This window comes from Bombina bombina, chromosome 12, assembly GCF_027579735.1.
Source record: "Bombina bombina isolate aBomBom1 chromosome 12, aBomBom1.pri, whole genome shotgun sequence".
Taxonomy (NCBI): Eukaryota; Metazoa; Chordata; class Amphibia; order Anura; family Bombinatoridae; genus Bombina; species Bombina bombina.
Window position 1 is genome coordinate 72,151,383 of NC_069510.1, and position 18,904 is coordinate 72,170,286.

Here is an 18,904-nt window from a genome sequence, read left to right on the forward strand (position 1 = left end):
TCTCAAAATATCATAAAAATAAGTGAAATATTGAAATAAAATGTTTTTTCATAATTTTTTTTTAAAATTTTTTATTAAAATTATGCAGGAGAAACCTATTTAAGATGCAGTGCAAATCGTACTAAAACTACACTGCACGTGCAAAACACTGTGAAATTCGTATTTATTAGACAAAATGTAAAACATATTTTTTTCCTTATTGTTAAATGAGTTTCCTGCTAGTGAGCTGAACAGGGACGTTCAATGAGTGTAGCTAAGATTTCTGGCACAGACTATGTTTAAATAATAATAATAACAATAAAGTACCTCTTCTGATGCTTTGTTCCAGTCGATTTTAAACACAAATATAATAAAGAAAAGTCCTTGTACCATCACACATAGGAAGATTCCTAACCAAAAACCTAAATGGCAAAGAAAGTAATTTACCAAAAATTATTGATGTTTTAGATGCATACAAAACATTTTCTGGTTTCAAAATAAATCAAACAAAATCAGAAATGTTATGGTTTGATGAAAAGGATTAGCCTATTACAATAATTTTACCTTCAAATAAGTTAAAGGGACAGTCTATTTGAAACATTGTTTAAAAAGATAGATAATCCCTTTATTACCCATTCCCCAGTTTTACATAAGCAACATAGTTATATTAATACACATATTACCTCTGTGATTACCTTGTATCTAAGCCTCTGCTTTTGACATACATGTGGTTTAGCCAGTCAATGCAGACTCCTAAATTACTCAACGGGAGTGAGCACAATGTTATCCATATGACACACATGAACTAGTATTGTCAAACTGTGAAAAACTTTCAAAATGCTCTGAGATAAGAGGAGATTTTCAACGGTTTAGAAATCAGTTTGAGCCTACCTAGGTTTAGCTTTTCAAAAAGAATATTAAAAGAACAAAGCAAATTTGAAGATAAAAGTAAATTGGAAAGTTGTTTAAAATTGCATACCCTATGAAAGTTTAATCTTGACTAGACTGTCCCTTTGATAAATGCTTAAATATATAAACAAAAATCCAAGAACTCAATGGAAGAAATTCTTTAGTACTATTAAAAAGTTGTCTATAATTATAATTATAAGATACTATCCCGATGATACTTCTCATCAAATAGATTACACAGCATGTTTTTTCCGGCGTATAATCATTGTTGGAGGAATTGGCACCTTTTAACAAATCTGGTGGTCCTGCCCTTTTATTCAACCATTTTGGGATAAAGTTTCACAATGTACAGTATAAATAAAATTATTCGGAAAATTTTTACCCTTGAGTCCTTTCTTCTACTTTTGAACCTCCTCCCAAATATTAATTGTACTTATTGTAAAATACATTTTCAGTGTATTATTAACTGTGAAGAAAACACAGGTGCCTACTTTTTTTAAGTGGGTTCGCAAGGTAGATAAGATTTGAGTTTCTTTAGTGGTCACAATGCAATATTGTTGTTTTTTTTTTTTTTTTAAAGTACCGCCACCATGAATAGTTTTCAACCAAACAGCTCCTGAAAAGACCTTTTCGTGTGTATCTGTTTTCAAAATAGAAACTGTGAGGTCTCTGGAAACTGACAGGTATAATAAGACATTTACACCTCTTAAGGTTTATGTAACTCCTTTGTTCACTCTGCAAGGAAAATACTAATTTGCATGTGTGACATTAATCTATAGTCATCAGAATACATCTGTTACACTAAGTAACCATATGAATACCATAAGTATCTTGGCATGATTGGCATATTTCTATAGTCATTTCAGGTCCCCAGCATCTAAAAATGGAATGTTTTTAATTTTAATATTTAATTGTAAGTCACATTTGCACTGTTGTGTCACTAAGAGTACCACCGTCTATTAAATTGGGTTTTTAAAAAAGATTGCACAATCACAAATTTTATAGGAACCTATTGTAATCTGTTTCCATCCGTACCACTGTAATCCATCTAAATGCATCTTTTATATTGTCAGGATGTGCAGACTGTGAACCATTTTTCTATCACTTTTCAACTTTAAAAAGTATTGTTTTGGACAATATTTACATCTGGTTTTTGTTATAGCACCATTTTCAATTTGGCATGAACTGAAAACAAGACAGTGACTACAGTTTTCTATGCAAAGGATTTTGATTTTTTTTCCTGGATTTTTACACTCCTTAAACTGTAAATTGTAATCTGCCTAGGAGAACCTAAAATGAGATAATGCCTTTGTAAACTGTTTTTCCTTCCTAAGATAGGGAGAGTCCACAGCTTCATTCCTTACTGTTGGGAAATACAACACCTGGCCACCAGGAGGAGGCAAAGACACCCCAGCCAAAGGTTTAAATATCCCTCCCACTTCCTCAGTCATTCTTTGTCTTTCGTCATGTTAAGAGGTGGCAGAGAAGTGTCAGAAGATTCTGAGAATCCTGAAAAAGGGTATCTGCCCTTCGAGATAGGACTGGAGTTTTAAGTAGTCATTTCAACATTTCAGTGAGAGTATTGATGAAATTTAGAGTCTGGAGATGCAGGGAAAGTTTTTCTGCGAAACCGTCCAGACTACTGCTAACAGCTCCTAAGCAATCAGTGTTGACGAGTTTCATTGCCTGCTTTCTCTCACTCAAGTCCATGTCAGGAGCGCTGCTATAAGACTGTCACACTTGAGAGGCTGTGTTCTGTTCAACAGCATGGATCCTGGAGGTAAGATTGTTTACATTTTTACACATAAAACGCTAAAACAGGGTCACAGTGTGGCTTCTTTATACCTTGATAGGATCCAGGGTTAATAACCTCTGAAGGGGATTTATTGAACAGTTGGGGTTAATTAATCAGTGTGTTAATTATTTACATGATGCTTTGTGTGATTTTATTCCTGAGCTGATAGACTGTGTGTTTTTGGCTGGAACAAACAGGTTTCACTTTTAAGTTTCACTTTAGTTTTTGAAAGTGTTGCACCGCTCCTATTACTTGCTGTACTTGTAATAACAGGGGGAATACTGTCTTGAAACTGACTTGAACCTGAGGAGAGTGTTTCCTCTGTTAACTGTCTGGGTCTAGGATGTGGTGAGTGCCCCAGCCATTGGGAGTATAAAGGTGCAGTTTTCTATAATAAAAACGTTTTTATTTGTGTCCTTCTGTGGGTATAACCTGAGCTATGGAGGACTCTGACATGTTAGAAGGTACTCCTTCTGTACTAAATCCTACCTGTTTATATTGTGAGGAGGCCATGGTTTTCCCACCCACTTAATTATGTTTCACATACCTTAACACCGGTATAAAGTCTAAGAAGAGAGCCATCTACCTCTCAGGACTCGATGTCCCGTGAGATTACTACCCTTGCTACATTATCCACTCCACATGCAGTTCCCTTTAGCACATCTAATCCTCCAATCCGAGGGGGCCTTCTTCCTTCGGACTTTGCCGCGCAGTTACTAACGGCGCTGTCTGCGGCCCTCAGTGCATTACCTCGCTCTAACAAACACAAGAGAAAGGTTAAACATAGTTCTCCTGACCCGGAGTCATCTAAATATTTAGCTATTATGTCCCAGTTATCCGATGATGAGTTAACCTCTGTAGCTTCAGAGGGTGAACTTTCTGGGTCGGAGTACTTAGCATCTAAGCCTCCTGCTGCGGAGGAACCGTCCTTTAGATTTAAAATTGAGCACTTGCGTTTTTTATTAAAGGAGGTTTTGTCTACGTTAGAGGTTCCAGAGGCCATGCTGCCTGGAGAACCTATGATTCCTAAATTAGACAGAGTTTATGAAGACAGGAAAGTTCCTTTGACTTTTCCTGTGCCGGTTAAGATGGCGTATATTATTAAGAACGAATGGGAAAGAATTGGTTCTTCCTTTTCCCCATCGTCTACTTTTAAAAAGTTGTTCCCGGTCCTGGACTCTCAACTGGATTTGTGGGGCTTCATTCCTATGGTGGATTGTGCTATCTCTACACTTGCTAAAGGTACTACTATACCTCTTGAGGATAGTTCTTCGTTCAGGGAGCCGATGGATAAGAAAATGGAAAGCTTTATGAGAAAGATGTTTCAACATAAAGGATTTTTGTTTCAACTGGCGGCTGCAGTTGCCACTGTTGCCGGAGCGGCTACCTACTGGTACGACTCTTTGTCTGAACTCATCGAGGTGGAGTCTCACCTCGATGATATTCAAGACAGAATTAAAGCTCTAAAATTGCTCATTCTTTTATCTGTGATGAACATGCAAATTATGTGCCTAAATGCAAAGGCCTCTGGCTTTGCGGTCCTAGCCCACCGGGCGCTCTTGTTGAAGTCTTGGTCTGCGGATATGACTTCTATTCCAGACTTCTTTTTCTTCCCTTCAAGGGAAAGATTTTATTTGGTCCTGGACTCCATTATTTCTACGGTTACCGGAGACAAGGGTGCCTTCCTACCCCAAGATAAGAAGAAGTCTAAGGGATGACAATCTTCTAATTTTTGTTCCTTTCATTCTGACAAATCCCAACAACAACAATCATCCTCCAAGCCCGAGTAACTCAAGAGTACTTTGAACCCACTCAGTCCTGGAATAAATCCAAGCAGAATAAGAAGCCTGCTGAAAACAAATCGGCATGAAGGGGCGGCCCCCGATCCGAGATCAGATTGTGTAGGGGGCAGACTGTCTCTTTTTTCACACGCCTGGTTCAAAGCCATACAGGATCCTTTGGTCCTGGAGGTGGTATCTCAGGGATACAAGATAGGCTTCAAATCTCATCCGCCAAGGGGCAGATTGCTTCTTTCGAACCTGTCCACCAGACCAGAAAAGAGGGATGCCTTTCTAGGGTGCGTTGCCCGGTGCCTATCGAAGAAAGAGGTTTGGGGTTTTATTCAAATCTTTTCGTGGTCCCAAAGAAGCAGAGAATTTTCCGCCCAATTCAGGACCTAAAGTGCTTAAACAAATTTCTCAGTGTCCCTTCCTTCAAGATGGAGACGATAAGGTCCATCCTTCCTTTAATTCAGGAAGGCCAGTTTATGACCACTATAGATCTGAAAGACGCTTACCTTCATGTTCCAATCCACAGGGAACACTTTCAGTTCCTGAGGTTTGCATTCCTGGACCAGCACTTCCAGTTCATTGCCCTTCTGTTTGGCCTAGCTACTGCTCCAAGAATCTTTTCGAAGGTTCTGGGGGCTCTTCTAGCCATTGCCAGAACTCATGGTATTGCAGTAGCCCCATACTTGTACGATATTCTGGTGCAAGCACCATCCTTTCGTCTTGCGGAAGAATTCTTGGAGTCCATTTTCAGTCTTCTTCTATCACATGGATGGAAGGTAATAGTTCTCTTATCCCAAGTACCAGTATGGAATTCCTGGGTACTATAATAGACTCCATATCCATTAGGATATTTCTAACAGACCAGAGACGTTGCAAGCTAACTTCGGCATGTCTTGCCCCCCGGACCTCCTTGAGTCCCTCTGAGGCTCAGTGTATGGAGGTGATTGGTCTTATGATGTCTTCATGGACATCATTCCTTTTGCCAGGTTCTGTCTCAGACCTTTACAACTGTGCATGCTGAGGCAGTGGAACGGCGATCATTCAGATCTGTCTCAACAGATTGTATTAGACAGCCGGTCGAGAGATTTGCTCTCTTGGTGGCTCTGTCCAGATCATCTGTCTCGAGAGACATGCTTCTTAAGTCCATCCTGGGAGATTGTGACTACGAACGCAAGCCCATCCAGATGGGGAGCTGTTTGGGGTGCCAGGAAGACACAGGGGTTGTGGACTCAGGAGGAGTCCTCCCTCCCGATCAATATTTTGGAACTACGCCGATCTTCAAGGCCTTGAAGGCTTGGCCACTTCTGGGTTTGTCCCAGTTTATCTGAGTCCAATCAGACAATATAACCTTAGTGGCTTACATCAACTATCAGGGGGGAACGAGAAGTTCCTTGGCGATGAAGGAAGTATCTCAGAATCTGGAGTTGGTGGAGGCCCATAGCTGTTCGCTGTCAGCGATCCACATTCCGGGTGTTGACAACTGGGAGGCGGATTTTCTCAGCAGTCAATCCTTCCATCCAGGGCAATAGTCTCTCCATCCAGACAGCAAGTGGGGGACGCCAGAGATAGATCTCATGGTGTCCTGTCTCAATACCAAGCTACCCAGATACGGGTTGAGGTTGAGGGATCCACAAGCGGATCTAATAGATGCACTAGCAATGCCCTGGAGGTTCAAACTCATATCTTTTTCCTCCATTACAGCTTCTTTCTCAAGTGGTGACATTCATCAAGCGGGAGCGGGTATCAGTAATCCTGATTGCTCCATCGTGGCCGCGGTTCGTGGATCTAGTGGGGATGTCCTCATCTCCACCATGGAAGTTACCTTGTTGCAGAGACCTGCTGATACAAGGTCCATTTGTTCATCAAAATCTAGATTCTCTGAGACTGACTGCGTGGAGATTGAACGCTTAGTCTTAGCCAAGAGTGGTTTCTCTGAGAGTGTTATTGATACTCTTATTCAAGCTTGTAAACCAGTTACTCGGTGTATCTACCACAGGGTGTGAAGGACCTACTTATTCTGGTGTGAAGATTGTGGTTTTTCCTGGCACAGAGTTAAGGCTGCCAGGATCTTATCTGTTCTCCAGGATGGGCTGGAGAAGGGCCTTTCTACTAGTTTCCTGAGGGGACAGATTTCGGCCCTGTCGGTTTTATTGCACAAGAGACTGGCTGAGCTTCCAGACGTGCAATCCTTTGTTAAGTCTCTGATTAGGATCAGACCTGTGTTTAGATCTGGGGCTCCTCCTTGGATCCTAAATCTTGTTCTTTGCAACAGGTTCCGTTTGAGCCTCTGCATTCCGTTGACATTAAATAATCATCTTGGAAGGTTCTCTTTTTATTGGCTATTGCCTCTGCGCGCAGAGTTTCTGAGATCTATGCTTTGCAATGTGAGCCCCCTTATCTGATTTTTCATGCAGATAAGGCAGTTTTACGTACTAAATTAGGTTTTCTTCCTGAGGTTGTGTCAGATCGCATCATCAAACAGGAGATTGTAGTTCCTTCCCTGTGTCCTAATCCTTCTTCATCGAAGGAACGCTTACTTCACAATTTGGATGTGGTTTGCGCCTTGAAATTCTATCTTCAGGCTACTAAGGAGTTTAGACAATCTTCCTCTTTGTTTGTTGTCTATTCAGAGAAGCGTAAGGGGCAGAAGGCTACTTCGACTTCCCTATCTTTTTGGTTAAGGAGTGTCATCCGCTTAGCTTACGAGACAACGGGACATCGTCCTCCTGAGAGGGTAACGGCTCATTCAACTAGAGCAGTGGCTTCCTCTTGGGCCTTTAAGAACGAGGCCTCTATGGATCAGATTTGTAAGGCGGCTACCTGGTCCTCCTTACATACTTTTTAAAAATTTTACAAGTTTGATGTTTTTGCTCTGGCTGAAGCAGCTTTCGCAAGAAATGTTTTGCAGGCTGTGGTGCCCACAGAATAGGGTCCGCCTCTTTTTTTCTGTTCCCTCCCGTTATTCATTCAGTGTCCTCTGAAGCTTGGGTATAGTTTTCCCAACAGTATGGAATGAAGCCGTGGACTCTCCCTATCTTAGGAAGAAAAACATAATTTATGCTTACCAGATAAATTCCTTTCCTTCCCAGATAGGGTGAGTCCACGGCCCCCGCACGTTTTTTCTTGTCCATGGGCGGTCCCCTATTATTTATTTTATTCTATGCTGGGATGTCTTTGCCTCCTCCTAGTGGCCAGGGGTTGTATTTCCCAACAGTAAGGAATGAAGCTGTGGACTCTCCCTATCCGCAAGGAAAGGAATTTATCTGGTAAGCATAAATTATGTTTTTATAGGGGATGTGCCTCCATGTACGCTGAGTTCAAACTTGTTTATGAGAGTGTGTTTCAAAGTGTTTGTGTTTACAACATTGAACGCACGTTCACAAATGCTCGTTTCAGTTTACAAGTTCAATAATGTAGGAGCAAGCACTTTGAAACACACTCTCATTAACGAGTTTGGACTTACGGCTAGATTTGGAGTTTGGCGGTAAAAGGGCTGTTAACGCTCCGCGGGTTTTTTTCTGGCCGCACCATAAATTTAACTCTGGTATCGAGAGTTCAAACAAATGCTGCGTTAGGCTCCAAAAAAGGAGCGTAGAGCATTTTTACCGCAAATACAACTCTCGATACCAGAGTTGCTTACGGACGCGGCCGGCCTCAAAAACGTGCTCGTGCACGATTCTCCCATAGGAAACAATGGGGCTGTTTGAGCTGAAAAAAAACCTAACACCTGCAAAAAAGCAGCGTTCAGCTCCTAACGCAGCCCCATTGTTTCCTATGGGGAAACACTTCCTACGTCTGCACCTAACACTCTAACATGTACCCCGAGTCTAAACACCCCTAACCTTACACTTATTAACCCCTAATCTGCCGCCCCCGCTATCGCTGACCCCTGCATTACACTTTTAACCCCTAATCTGCCGCTCCGTAAACCGCCGCCACCTACGTTATCCCTATGTACCCCTAATCTGCTGCCCTAACATCGCCGACCCCTATGTTATATTTATTAACCCCTAATCTGCCCCCCACAACGTCGCCGACACCTACCTACACTTATTAACCCCTAATCCGCCTCACTAACCCTATCATAAATAGTATTAACCCCTAATCTGCCCTCCCTAACATCGCCGACACCTACCTTCAATTATTAACCCCTAATCTGCCGACCGGAGCTCACCGCTATTCTAATAAATGTATTAACCCCTAAAGCTAAGTCTAACCCTAACACTAACACCCCCCTAAGTTAAATATAATTTTTATCTAACGAAATAAATTAACTCTTATTAAATAAATGATTCCTATTTAAAGCTAAATACTTACCTGTAAAATAAATCCTAATATAGCTACAATATAAATTACATTTATATTATAGCTATTTTAGGATTAATATTTATTTTACAGGTAACTTTGTATTTATTTTAACCAGGTACAATAGCTATTAAATAGTTAAGAACTATTTAATAGTTACCTAGTTAAAATAATTACAAATTTACCTGTAAAATAAATCCTAACCTAAGATATAATTAAACCTAACACTACCCTATCAATAAAATAATTAAATAAACTACCTACAATTACCTACAATTAACCTAACACTACACTATCAATAAATTAATTAAACACAATTGCTACAAATAAATACAATTAAATAAACTATCTAAAGTACAAAAAATAAAAAAGAACTAAGTTACAGAAAATAAAAAAATATTTACAAACATAAGAAAAATATTACAACAATTTTAAACTAATTACACCTACTCTAAGCCCCCTAATAAAATAACAAAGACCCCCAAAATAAAAAATTCCCTACCCTATTCTAAAATACAAAAATTACAAGCTCTTTTACCTTACCAGCCCTGAACAGGGCCCTTTGCGGGGCATGCCCCAAGAATTTCAGCTCTTTTGCCTGTAAAAAAAAACATACAATACCCCCCCCCCAACATTACAACCCACCACCCACATACCCCTAATCTAACCCAAACCCCCTTAAATAAACCTAACACTAATCCCCTAAAGATCTTCCTACCTTGTCTTCACCATCCAGGTATCACCGATCCGTCCTGGCTCCAAGATCTTCATCCAACCCAAGCGGGGGTTGGCGATCCATAATCCGGTGCTCCAAAGTCTTCCTCCTATCCGGCAAGAAGAGGACATCCGGACCGGCAAACATCTTCTCCAAGCGGCATCTTCTATGTTCTTCCATCCGATGACGACCGGCTCCATCTTGAAGACCTCCAGCGCGGATCCATCCTCTTCTTCCGACGACTAGACGACGAATGACGGTTCCTTTAAGGGACGTCATCCAAGATGGCGTCCCTCGAATTCCGATTGGCTGATAGGATTCTATCAGCCAATCGGAATTAAGGTAGGAATTTTCTGATTGGCTGATGGAATCAGCCAATCAGAATCAAGTTCAATCCGATTGGCTGATCCAATCAGCCAATCAGATTGAGCTCGCATTCTATTGGCTGTTCCGATCAGCCAATAGAATGAGAGCTCAATCTGATTGGCTGATTGGATCAGCCAATCGGATTGAACTTGATTCTGATTGGCTGATTCCATCAGCCAATCAGAAAATTCCTACCTTAATTCCGATTGGCTGATAGAATCCTATCAGCCAATCGGAATTCGAGGGACGCCATCTTGGATGACGTCCCTTAAAGGAACCGTCATTCGTCGTCTAGTCGTCGGAAGAAGAGGATGGATCCGCGCTGGAGGTCTTCAAGATGGAGCCGGTCGTCATCGGATGGAAGAACATAGAAGATGCCGCTTGGAGAAGATGTTTGCCGGTCCGGATGTCCTCTTCTTGCCGGATAGGAGGAAGACTTTGGAGCACCGGATTATGGATCGCCAACCCCCGCTTGGGTTGGATGAAGATCTTGGAGCCAGGACGGATCGGTGATACCTGGATGGTGAAGACAAGGTAGGAAGATCTTTAGGGGATTAGTGTTAGGTTTATTTAAGGGGGTTTGGGTTAGATTAGGGGTATGTGGGTGGTGGGTTGTAATGTTGGGGGGGGGGTATTGTATGTTTTTTTTTACAGGCAAAAGAGCTGAAATTCTTAGGGCATGCCCCGCAAAGGGCCCTGTTCAGGGCTGGTAAGGTAAAAGAGCTTGTAATTTTTGTATTTTAGAATAGGGTAGGGAATTTTTTATTTTGGGGGTCTTTGTTATTTTATTAGGGGGCTTAGAGTAGGTGTAATTAGTTTAAAATTGTTGTAATATTTTTCTTATGTTTGTAAATATTTTTTTATTTTCTGTAACTTAGTTCTTTTTTATTTTTTGTACTTTAGATAGTTTATTTAATTGTATTTATTTGTAGCAATTGTGTTTAATTAATTTATTGATAGTGTAGTGTTAGGTTAATTGTAGGTAATTGTAGGTAGTTTATTTAATTATTTTATTGATAGGGTAGTGTTAGGTTTAATTATATCTTAGGTTAGGATTTATTTTACAGGTAAATTTGTAATTATTTTAACTAGGTAGCTATTAAATAGTTCTTAACTATTTAATAGCTATTGTACCTGGTTAAAATAAATACAAAGTTACCTGTAAAATAAATATTAATCCTAAAATAGCTATAATATAAATGTAATTTATATTGTAGCTATATTAGGATTTATTTTACAGGTAAGTATTTAGCTTTAAATAGGAATCATTTATTTAATAAGAGTTAATTTATTTCGTTAGATAAAAATTATATTTAACTTAGGGGGGTGTTAGTGTTAGGGTTAGACTTAGCTTTAGGGGTTAATACATTTATTAGAATAGCGGTGAGCTCCGGTCGGCAGATTAGGGGTTAATAATTGAAGGTAGGTGTCGGCGATGTTAGGGAGGGCAGATTAGGGGTTAATACTATTTATGATAGGGTTAGTGAGGCGGATTAGGGGTTAATAACTTTATTATAGTAGCGCTCAGGTCCGCTCGGCAGATTAGGGGTTAATAAGTGTAGGTAGGTGTCGGCGACGTTGTGGGGGGCAGATTAGGGGTTAATAAATATAACATAGGGGTTGGCGATGTTAGGGGCAGAAGATTAGGGGTACATAGGGATAATGTAGGTGGCGGCGATTTGCGGTCGGAAGATTAGGGGTTAATTATTTTAAGTAGCTTGCGGCGACGTTGTGGGGGGCAAGTTAGGGGTTAATAAATATAATATAGGGGTCGGCGGGGTAAGGGGCAGCAGATTAGGGGTACATAAGTATAACGTAGGTGGCGGTCGGCAGATTAGGGGTTAAAAATTTTAATCGAGTGGCGGCGATGTGGGGGGACCTCGGTTTAGGGGTACATAGGTAGTTTATGGGTGTTAGTGTACTTTAGGGCACAGTAGTTAAGAGCTTTATAAACCGGCGTTAGCCAGAAAGCTCTTAACTCCTGCTATTTTCAGGCGGCTGGAATCTTGTCGTTAGAGCTCTAACGCTCACTGCAGAAACGACTCTAAATACCAGCGTTAGAAAGATCCCATTGAAAAGATAGGATACGCAAATGGCGTAGGGGGATCTGCGGTATGGAAAAGTCGCGGCTGAAAAGTGAGCGTTAGACCCTTTAATCACTGACTCCAAATACCAGCGGGCGCCCAAAACCAGCGTTAGGAGCCTCTAACGCTGGTTTTGACGGCTACCGCCGAACTCTAAATCTAGGCCTTAGTGTGCATGGAGGTGCATCCCCAGAAAACAACATGCCAAATTCACTTCCATTATTACAATATGCTCAAAGTTTTTATATGCACACTTTTTAAGGCACCAACTCCTACTGAGAATGTGCAAGAATTCACAGTATATTCGTATGCACATTTTTTGATTGGCTGATGACTGTCACATGATGCAGGGGAAGGAAAATGGAACTAACTTTGAAATTTGGCAGACATTTTTTTACTAGTCATTTGAAATTCAGACTGAGTGATTTTGCATTGTACTTTTATTATACGTTTCTTGATTGTACAATTCTACTGTATATAATAGTACTTTAAATACTATTCACTTTATTTTTGATGATAGTTTACCTGATTGATTTGTATAATAGTTAAATGCTCCTTTAATGAAATGTAATGCCTCAGCCTACACATAACCAATAAGTCAGGGGTCGACAAACCATTATATATATATATATATACATACACACACACACACAGGTGGCCCTCGATTTACGCAGGTTCAATTTGCGCCGTTTCAGAATAACAACCTTTTCTCCAACATTGGTGTGTCTGGTCCACGGCGTCATCCATTACTTGTGGGAATATTCTCTTCCCCAACAGGAACTGAAAACGTTCCTGGAGGGCTTGAATTGGTATCGTATACCCCCTGGGATAGGTGACGTCGCAACAAACTCTGTGGCTGGGACTGTAGTGGGGTTAAAATTGCAAACGGCTCCGTTTTCCGCATTTTAAGGGTTAAAAGCTTGAAAATTGGGGTGCAATACTTTGAATGCATTATGACACTGTGGTGAAAATTTGGTAAAGATTGGATAATTCCTTCATAGTTTTTCACATACTGTATTCAGTAATAAAGTGTGCTCTGTTTAACATTTAAAGAGACAGTAACGGTTTTGTTTAAAAACGTTTTTTGTGCTTTATTAACCAGTTTAAGCCTGTCTAACATGTCTGTACCTTCAGATAGATCATGTTCTGTATGTATGGAGGCCAAGGTGGTTCCCCCTTCAAATGTATGTGATAATTGTGCCATGGCGTCCAAACAAAGTAAGGACAGTACTGTCACATTTAGTAAGGTTGCCCAGGATGATTCCTCAAATGAAGGAAGTAGGGATAGTTCTGCATCCTCTCCTTCTGTGTCTATACCAGTTATGCCCGCGCAGGCGACCCCTAGTACTTCTAGCGCGCCAATGCTTGTTACTATGCAACAATTGACGGCAGTAATGGATAACTCCATGGCTAATATTTTATCCAAAATGCCAGCATTTCAGAGAAAGCGTGATTGCACAGTTTTAAACACTGTAGAGCAGGAGGGAGCTGATGATAATTTATCTGTCATACCCTCACACCAGTCTGAAGTGGCTGTGAGGGAGGGTTTGTCAGATGGAGAAATTTCTGATACAGGAAGAATTTCTCAGCAGGCAGAACCTGATGTTGTGACATTTAAATTTAAATTAGAGCATCTCCGCGCATTACTTAAGGAGGTGCTATCTACTCTGGATGATTGTGACAATTTGGTCATCCCAGAAAAATTGTGCAAGATGGACAAATTCCTAGAGGTTCCGGTGCACCCTGATGCCTTTCCGATACCTAAAAGGGTGGCGGACATAGTGAATAAGGAGTGGGAGAAGCCAGGCATACCTTTTGTCCCTCCTATATTTAAGAAATTGTTCCCCATGGTCAACCCCAGGAAGGACAGATGGCAAACAGTCCCTAAGGTGGAGGGGGCGGTTTCTACACTAGCCAAACGCACGACTATCCCCTATATAACCAATTTCGTGCATTATTCCTGTCACTACAGCGGCGTGTTTCTGGTTCGATTAACTGGAAAAGTCGCTCAGTAAGGAGACTCCATATTAGGAGGTCATGGACAGAATTCACGCACTTAAGTTAGCTAATTCCTTTATTTTAGATGCCGCTTTGCAGTTAGCGAGATTAGCGGCGAAAAAGTCAGGGTTTGCAATTGTGGCGCGCAGAGCGCTCTGGCTAAAGTCTTGGTCGGCGGATGTATCTTCCAAGACAAAATTGCTTAATATCCCTTTCAAGGGTAAGACCCTTTTTGGGCCAGAATTGAAAGAAATTATTTCAGACATCACTGGGGGAAAGGGCCATGCCCTCCCACAAGATAGGCCTTTCAAGGCTAAGAATAAGTCCAATTTTCGTTCCTTTCGCAATTTCAGGAACGGACTGGCTTCCAACTCTGCAGCCTCTAGACAAGAGGGTAACGCTTCCCAGACTAAACCAGCTTGGAAACCTATGCAAGGCTGGAACAAAGGTAAACAGGCCAAGAAGCCTGCTGCTGCTACAAAGACAGCATGAAGGGGTAGCCCCCGATCCGGGACCGGATCTAGTAGGGGGCAGACTCTCTCTCTTTGCTCAGGCTTGGGCAAGAGATGTTCAGGATCCCTGGGCACTAGAAATAGTCTCTCAGGGTTATCTTCTAGAATTCAAGGAACTACCCCCAAGGGGAAGGTTCCACATGTCTCACTTATCTTCAAACCAAATAAAGAGACAGGCATTCTTACATTGTGTAGAAGACCTGTTAAATATGGGAGTGATACACACAGTTCCAGCTGTGGAACAAGGTCAGGGGTTTTACTCAAACCTGTTTGTAGTTCCCAAAAAAGAGGGAACTTTCAGACCAATTCTGGATTTAAAAATTCTAAACAAATTTCTCAGAGTTCCATCGTTCAAAATGGAAACCATTCGAACAATTTTACCTACAATCCAGGAGGGTCAATATATGACTACCGTGGATTTAAAGGATGCGTATCTACATATTCCTATTCACAAAGATCATCATCAGTTCCTAAGGTTCGCCTTTCTGGACAAACATTATCAGTTCGTGGCTCTCCCATTCGGGCTAGCCACTGCTCCCAGAGTTTTCACAAAGGTGCTTGGGTCCCTTCTGGCGGTTCTAAGACCAAGGGGCATTGCAGTGGCAACTTATCTGGACGATATTCTAATTCAAGCGTCGTCTCTTTCCAAGGCAAAGGCTCATTCAGATATTGTTCTAGCCTTTCTCGATCTCTCGGGGTGAAGGTGAACGTAGAAAAGAGTTCCCTGTCTCCGTCAACAAGAGTTCCCTTTTTGGGAACAATAATAGATTCTTTAGAAATGAAGATCTTCCTGACAGAAGTCAGAAAGTCAAAGCTTCTAAACGCTTGTCAAGTTCTTCACTCTATTCTGCAGCCTTCCATAGCTCAGTGCATGGAAGTAGTAGGATTGATGGTTGCAGCAATGGACATAGTTCCTTTTGCTCGAATTCATCTAAGACCATTACAACTGTGCATGCTCAATCAGTGGAATGGGGACTATGCAGACTTGTCTCCAAAGATTCAAGTAGACCAGAGGACCAGAGACTCACTCCGTTGGTGGTTGACCCAGGATCACCTGTCTCAGGGAATGAGTTTCCGCAGACCAGAGTGGGTCATTGTCATTGACCGACGCCAGTCTATTAGGCTGGGGCGCGGTCTGGGATTCCCTGAAAGCTCAGGGTATATGGTCTCGGGAAGAGTCTCTTCTCCTGATAAACATACTGGAACTGAGAGTGATATTCAATGCTCTCCGGGCTTGGCCTCAACTAGCGAAGGCCGGATTCATAAGATTCCAGTCAGACAACATGACGACTGTAGCTTACATCAACCATCAGGGAGGAACAAAGAGTTCCTTGGCGATGAGAGAGGTATCCAAGATCATCAAATGGGCGGAGGATCACTCCTGCCATCTATCTGCAATTCACATCCCAGGAGTAGACAACTGGGAGGCGGATTATCTGAGTCGTCAGACTTTCCATCCGGGGGAGTGGGAACTCCACCCGGAGGTTTTTGCCCAGTTAACTCAATTATGGGGCATTCCAGACATGGATCTGATGGCGTCTCGTCAGAACTTCAAGGTTCCTTGCTACGGGTCCAGATCCAGGGATCCCAAGGCGACTCTAGTGGATGCATTAGTGGCGCCTTGGTCGTTCAACCTAGCTTATGTGTTTCCACCGTTCCCTCTCCTTCCCAGGCTCGTAGCCAGGATCAAACAGGAGAAGGCTTCGGTGATTCTGATAGCTTCTGCGTGGCCGCGCAGGACTTGGTATGCAGACCTGGTGAATATGTCATCGGCTCCACCATGGAAGCTACCTTTGAGACAGGATCTTCTAGTACAAGGTCCATTCGAACATCCAAATCTAGTCTCTCTGCAGCTGACTGCTTGGAAATTGAACGCTTGATTTTATCTAAGCGTGGGTTTTCAAATTCAGTGATAGATACTCTGGTTCAAGCCAGAAAACCTGTGACTAGAAAGATTTACCATAAAATATGGAAAAAATATATCTGTTGGTGTGAATCCAAGGGATTCTCCTGGAGTAAGATTAAAATTCCTAAGATCCTCTCCTTTCTCCAAGAAGGTTTGGATAAAGGGTTGTCAGCGAGTTCTCTAAAAGGACAGATTTCTGCTTTATCTGTCTTGTTACACAAACGACTGCCAGCTGTGCCAGATGTACAAGTTTTTGTACAGGCTTTGGTCAGAATCAAGCCTGTTTACAGACCCATGACTCCTCCTTGGAGTCTAAATTTAGTTCTTTCAGTTCTTCAAGGGGTTCCGTTTGAACCTTTACACTCCATAGATATCAAGTTACTATCTTGGAAAGTTCTGTTTTTGGTTGCTATTTCTTCTGCTAGAAGAGTTTCTGAATTATCTGCTTTGCAGTGTGATCCACCCTATCTGGTGTTCCATTCAGATAAGGTCGTTTTGCGTACTAAGCCTGGTTTTCTTCCAAAAGTTGTTTCCAACAACAATATTAACCAGGAAATAGTTGTTCCTTCTCTGGGTCCGAATCCAGTTTCAAAGAAGGAACGTTTGTTACACAATTTAGATGTAGTTCGTGCTTTAAAGTTCTATTTAGAAGCAACAAAGGATTTTAGACAAACCTCATCTTTGTTTGTCGTTTACTCTGGTAAGAGGAGAGGACAAAAAGCTACTGCTACCTCACTTTCTTTCTGGCTGAAAAGCACTATCCGATTGGCTTATGAGACTGCCGGACGGCAGCCTCCTGAACGAATCACAGCTCACTCTACTAGGGCTGTGGCTTCCACATGGGCCTTCAAGAACGAGGCTTCTGTTGATCAGATATGTAAGGCAGCGACTTGGTCTTCTCTGCACACTTTTGCCAAATTCTACAAATTTGATACTTATGCTTCTTCGGAGGCTATTTTTGGGAGAAAGGTTTTGCAAGCCATGGTGCCTTCTGTTTAGGTAACCTGATTTGCTCCCTCCCTTCATCCGTGTCCTAAAGCTTTGGTATTGGTTCCCACAAGTAATGGATGACGCCGTGGACCGGACACACCAATGTTGGAGAAAACAGAATTTATGCTTACCTGATAAATTACTTTCTCCAACGGTGTGTCCGGTCCACGGCCCTCCCTGGTTTTTTAATCAGGTTTGAAAAATTTCTTTCTTTATACACTACAGTCACCACGGCACCCTATAGTTTCTCCTTTTTTTCTCCTAACCGTCGGTCGAATGACTGGGGGGCGGCGCCTGAGGAGGGGCTATATGGACAGTTTTTGCTGTGCTCTTTGCCATTTCCTGTTGGGGAAGAGAATATTCCCACAAGTAATGGATGACGCCGTGGACCGGACACACCGTTGGAGAAAGTAATTTATCAGGTAAGCATAAATTCTGTTTTTTTTTTTTTCAGTCATGTGACTGCTAATGAAAAGCATTCAGAAGCATTGCATTAATTAAAATAGCCAGTAGGTGGAGCTGTCCGCTTGTGTTGCTCGATCCCTGCAAATAGTTATGTTTGTGTTTGTCGATCCCTGCAAATAGTTATTGAGTATGTAGGTTGTCTTATGGTTAAGCTTGAACTCAATAAACTGGATATATGTATGTAAATGGAAGAGGGATAGAAAGAGATCATCTGTAAGATGTTTTCTTACCCATTATTCCAATATTGGCTACAAACATTAGTGTGATTCCCACAGGAAGGCCTATCACATAGTAACCAACCAAGTTGAAAATGGCTCCAATCTTCTGCTTTCCAGTTCCCCGAAAAATGCCCCCACACATAATCTGCAAGAAACATAAAGAGAAATAAGGCAAATGCCACTCACACAGGGTTTAAGGGGTTAACTTAGTAAAATAATGTTATCTTCAGTTTGCCAAAACAAATAGCAGTACAGAGGATGGGGCATATGTATCAAGCTCCGTATGGAGCTTGATGCCCCGTGTTTCTGGCGAGTCATTAGACTCGCCAGAAACAGCAGTTATGAAGCAGCGGTCACAAAGACCGCTGCTCCATAACCTGTCCGCCTGCTCTGAGCAGGCGGACAGACATTGCAACAATACAACCCGATCGAGTACAATCGGGTTGATTGACACCCCCCTGCTGGCGGCCTATTGGCCTTGAGTCTGCAGGGGGCGGCGTTGCACCAGCAGCTCTTGTGAGCTGCTGGTGCAATGATGAATATGGCGAGCGTATTTCTCGCCGTATTCAGCGAAGTCTGGCGGACCTGATCCGCACTGGCGGATCAGGTCCGCCAGACTTTCATAACTAGAGGCCGATGTGTCTAAAGCAGTCAATATCTCGCTATGGGTACCCAATAATGTAATAGGAAATACACTATAGAAATGGACTTATAATGTACTTATAAATGAAGATAGTTTTGGAAATAAAAACAAAAATAAAATAGTAAAAGAGCAACTGGAAGTTCAAAAATTTAATGATACAATCATCTACATAGAATGGTGAAAAAGAGCTACAACATGAAATGCCCTTATCTTTAAGAATCTCTGATGT

At 41.8% G+C, this 18,904-nt stretch overlaps 1 protein-coding gene across 1 annotated transcript in view; it reads right to left on the reverse strand.

Moving 5' to 3' along the window:
• Window positions 1-18,904, reverse strand: part of LOC128642753 (multidrug and toxin extrusion protein 1-like) — a 433,625-nt gene that overhangs the window by 28,541 nt on the left and 386,180 nt on the right. Inside the window, exons 15-16 of the mRNA XM_053695544.1 lie at window positions 18,045-18,177; window positions 307-401 (exon numbers count right to left, since the gene is read on the reverse strand). Of these exons, the coding sequence (XP_053551519.1) occupies window positions 307-401; window positions 18,045-18,177 (228 nt within the window). The remainder of the gene's footprint in view (window positions 1-306; window positions 402-18,044; window positions 18,178-18,904) is intronic.